Below are 3,827 nucleotides of genomic sequence, written 5' to 3' on the forward strand. Positions count from 1 at the left end.
TGGCCTATAGCGGACTAGCGGTTGTGGCTCCCGGCAGCATGGCACCAACCGACGATGGACAATTCTGTGTTGCAACTGTGGGAGCTGCAACGGCCACAGTCCATATACATGATACATCCCCGGCGAAACTCTCACCTGCTTCTGTATGCTCACTGAAGCCTTTTACCCAAAAAAAAAAATCCTAGAAAACCCGTGATTAGCTCATCGTCCAATTTAACTTGACCGAACGATCCATGTCGCAGTGAAAAAAACACCGAATTATCCTATATGCACTAATAAACTTGACTCAAAGCTAAATTTGAATGCCAGTATTTGGGTCGCTTTGTGTAAGACTTTGTACTTGTGCTTATATACACATCCAAAAAAAAGGAGATTGTAATAATCTCGCAGTGAGAATTTACGGCCCGTTCTTTCCCATCATTTGGGGCCCATCTGAGAATTCTAAGGCCCATCCCGCCGGCCCGGCTACCAGCCTACTCAGGCCCTTCAATCTCAGCCGTGGGCTGGATCCGACGGCAAAGGCAAGCATCCCCCGGCCGCCGCCATTCCAACCATCCGAGCATCCTGCTCAGCTCAGGGCGAAACAAAACCCTCCTCCCTCACTGCCCCCTCGCAGACGAGACGCGTGGTAGCTAGGGTTTTGGCCTCGCCGCGCACGCCTCCTGAAGCTTCTAGACGTTCGAGGAGGAGGAGGGGAGGCTCCCGCCGCCGCCGCCGCAGCCATGGCGTCCACCAAGGTGCAGCGTATCATGACCCAGCCCATCGTAAGCTACCTCTCCGCCGTCCGCCCCCCTTCCCCTCTGCGCTTGTTTGCTCTTCTGTGTTTTTTGTTTTTCATTCACATCGTCGTGCTGTTCCTAATCGGGCTCGCCTACGTTTCATGCTGTGGTTGGCGAATCCTTGGTGGGCGTGCGCGGCGGCAGAACCTCATCTTCCGTTTCCTCCAGAGCGTAAGTGGATTGCAAAGTTCTGTCCTGTAAATTGATTTGGTTCTTGCTTTATATATGCGTATTTTGCGGTGCTTCGGTCAGGGTTTGTAAATTGATTGAGTCATTGAAACTTGATTTGTTGCAGAAAGCGCGCATCCAGATCTGGCTCTTCGAGCAGAAGGACCTCCGGATTGAGGGTCGCATCATCGTGAGTTTTCTTGCCTTGTTTCTTATTCAAACTGCAAAATTAAGTACTAGTAACTCTCTGCTAGCGCCTGGCAACTCTCTACTAGCGCCTGTATATGCTAATAGTTGTGTAGTTTTAGGGGACAAATTATCCTAACTAGATGTCTAGATCCCAAAAGAATGCAAAAGGGAGTAATAAACATGAGCCATCTCTCGGCTTGCTTTGTTATGGTCTAAAGGCCAGCTAGAAAAAAAAACACTTTACAGTTGGTGGGTTAAAATCACATGTGACCTTAATCAAATACTATGCCACAAACACCTACTAATATGGTCTGATGTGATGCACGCTCTTTGTTAGATCACAATACTTAAGCTAAGGCAACTGCAATTGTTGATTTCAAGTGTCTTGAAAGGATTACCTTCTAGTTAGAGCAGAAGGTTAGAAAGTACTTGAGTTCCAACCAATACACGGGTTGGCAACATTGGTTGGTGCCACGTAAATGCTTAGCTTCAAATTTTGCTGATAATCAAGTGCCTACTGACTTTTATAGCTGATTGAAATGTGATGTGTTCCAATATTGGGCATTTCTTTTCATCAAGTTACAGAAATCCACTAATCTGGAATCGATCCTAACCCATGTAGTGGGAACTGAAGGGCTAATTAGTATGAATTATGAACAGCCTCTGTTAATAGTCTTGAGCTGTGTTGCTTTCTTATGGAAATATACCTTTTTGCTCAATCAGAATGTTATCAATGCTTATAAACGAAATAGTGTGAGGGCTTGTGAGGTGTGACTTGTGAGTTTATTGTTTTAACTCATGAACACTGGGAAACAAATGATCGGTGATAACTGTCGATCAGGAATCACTTATGGGCATGTTTAGTGCTCCTTGGGTTTCTTAGGGAAATATTTGTATTGTCGTGGGTAATAGGTGTATGGTATGGTAGCATGTGTTCCTTTGTTTATCTCTATTTCTATATCATTTGTGTTTTCCTATATGTGTTTGTTTGTTATGGGATATAAATTGCGGACCTTTTGTTTCTGACCCCTATTTTCCCATTATCTGGTTTTCTATGTGACTGTATGATCAGACTAATGTTTGGGTAAGCCTGCACTTCTGGGCATGTGTATAAATGTCTGTTTTTTGTGGGGCTATGCAGATGTCTTTTTCCATTTGCTATCGCTAACTAGGTTGTTATGCCATAAAATAGATCTATATTAACACAAATTTAATTCATTTTTCTACTGTGGCCCAAATTTATAGGTTTCTGCATATTGCTTAAGCTTACCCTCGTGTTCATATTTTTCTTTGAGTAATGGTTAACTGATATGGGTCGTATGGATATTGGAATCTAGGAGCTTGTTATTTATAATGTACATCCATACTATGAGCCTTTTTGTGAGAGCTTGAACTATAGGATTCAGACAAAATTTGGAATATACTGTACATCCATACTATGAGCCTTTTTGTGAGAGCTTGAACTTTAGGATTCAGACAATTTGGAATTTACAGGGTAAAATGAAGTGTTCCAGTCATGTTTTTTGGTCTAAAGATGGGAACATGAATACAGGATCCACATTCTTTGCAGTTATATTTCTCGTATATGTCAGTTAAGTAAAGGACCATTTGAATAGTGTACTGTTCGGTAGGACAACTCATACCTCGACATTTTGCTCTCACTAAACCCTGCAGATTGTACTATATTTAGTGAAACTTAGACCATAGTTTGTTACACTTGCAGGGATTCGATGAGTACATGAACTTGGTCCTCGAAGATGCTGAGGAAATCAACGTCAAGAAAAACACTAGGAAGACACTGGGTTAGTAAAACATGCATCCCTGGAAAATTGCCCCCCAACCCTCTGGCATGAATCAATATCATGATTTCTTTGCTGTGCTCTAAATGTTTGGCTGTCAAATTGTTTGCAGGCCGGATACTCCTCAAAGGTGACAACATAACTTTGATGATGAACAGGTGAGTGAACAAATCCTATCTTTGTATTCTGGCTAACTATGATGAACCTTGTAATTTCTAGCGAGTGGGCTTCTAAAATCTCTCACTTTGAACTTTTGCAGTGGCAAGTGAAAGTTCTTATGGCAGGAACGATGTTTGGTGCTCGCGTTGAGTATTTCTGGCACGTTGTACTCCATCCATTCAGACTTACATGTACCTGCTGTTAATGACCTGAGTAAAATTATGCTAGATGCTGGCCACTTGTGTGTGCCATATTGGCATCTTTTCTGTTTCCATGTTCAGCTTGACCTGAAGTTTTGCTCTGCCCTCTACTCTCCGCGCTAACTTGGCGGGATCAAATCAACATGAGATGTGCTGAATTATCAATGCCGCTTGGTTCAAGGCGAGCGACCCTGTCAATGCGTTTTGGCATAAAGATGTTTCTTAATGGACGACCGAACCTATCTGCGGTGTCCAGCATTTAGACATCCGTGTTCGATCGTCAACCATCCCCATGCCCACGGAATAAGGCACACGTCTCTGTTCGATTTCCTGCGACATTGCGTTGCGGCTGTGCGTTTTCTGTGGCCTTGCGTCGTTCCTTTTATGTCCGGGAAGCTATTGTATTGAAAATCTAGTAGCTGTTAATCTGGATTGGAAGTCAGTCAGCACAAGCAAATTATAACACGGTTGACTCATGCTTCCAGAAACTTCCCTGGCTCTTCCTGCGTAAGCAAACTTCGCGTGAAAGGCCC

General features: G+C 43.5%; 1 protein-coding gene across 1 annotated transcript; it reads left to right on the forward strand.

The window, feature by feature from the left end:
• The first annotated feature begins 604 nt into the window (after positions 1 to 604).
• LOC103649582 (small nuclear ribonucleoprotein E-like) lies at positions 605 to 3,352 on the forward strand. Its single transcript, NM_001308634.1, has 6 exons — positions 605 to 764; positions 924 to 950; positions 1,075 to 1,137; positions 2,860 to 2,938; positions 3,048 to 3,093; positions 3,195 to 3,352. Exons 1-6 carry the CDS (start codon positions 723 to 725, stop codon positions 3,202 to 3,204), a joined length of 267 nt encoding a protein of 88 aa, NP_001295563.1. The 5' UTR covers positions 605 to 722; the 3' UTR covers positions 3,205 to 3,352.
• The last annotated feature ends 475 nt before the right edge of the window (positions 3,353 to 3,827 follow it).

This window comes from Zea mays, chromosome 3 (assembly GCF_902167145.1).
Source record: "Zea mays cultivar B73 chromosome 3, Zm-B73-REFERENCE-NAM-5.0, whole genome shotgun sequence".
NCBI lineage: Eukaryota > Viridiplantae > Streptophyta > Magnoliopsida > Poales > Poaceae > Zea > Zea mays.

Coding starts and splice junctions, on each gene's coding strand:
- LOC103649582 (NM_001308634.1), top strand. CDS start 723: ATGGCGTCCACCAAGGTGCAGCGTATCATGACCCAGCCCATC. Junction 765..923: donor GTATCATGACCCAGCCCATC/GTAAGCTACCTC, acceptor GCGCGGCGGCAG/AACCTCATCTTCCGTTTCCT. Junction 2,939..3,047: donor AAACACTAGGAAGACACTGG/GTTAGTAAAACA, acceptor AATTGTTTGCAG/GCCGGATACTCCTCAAAGGT.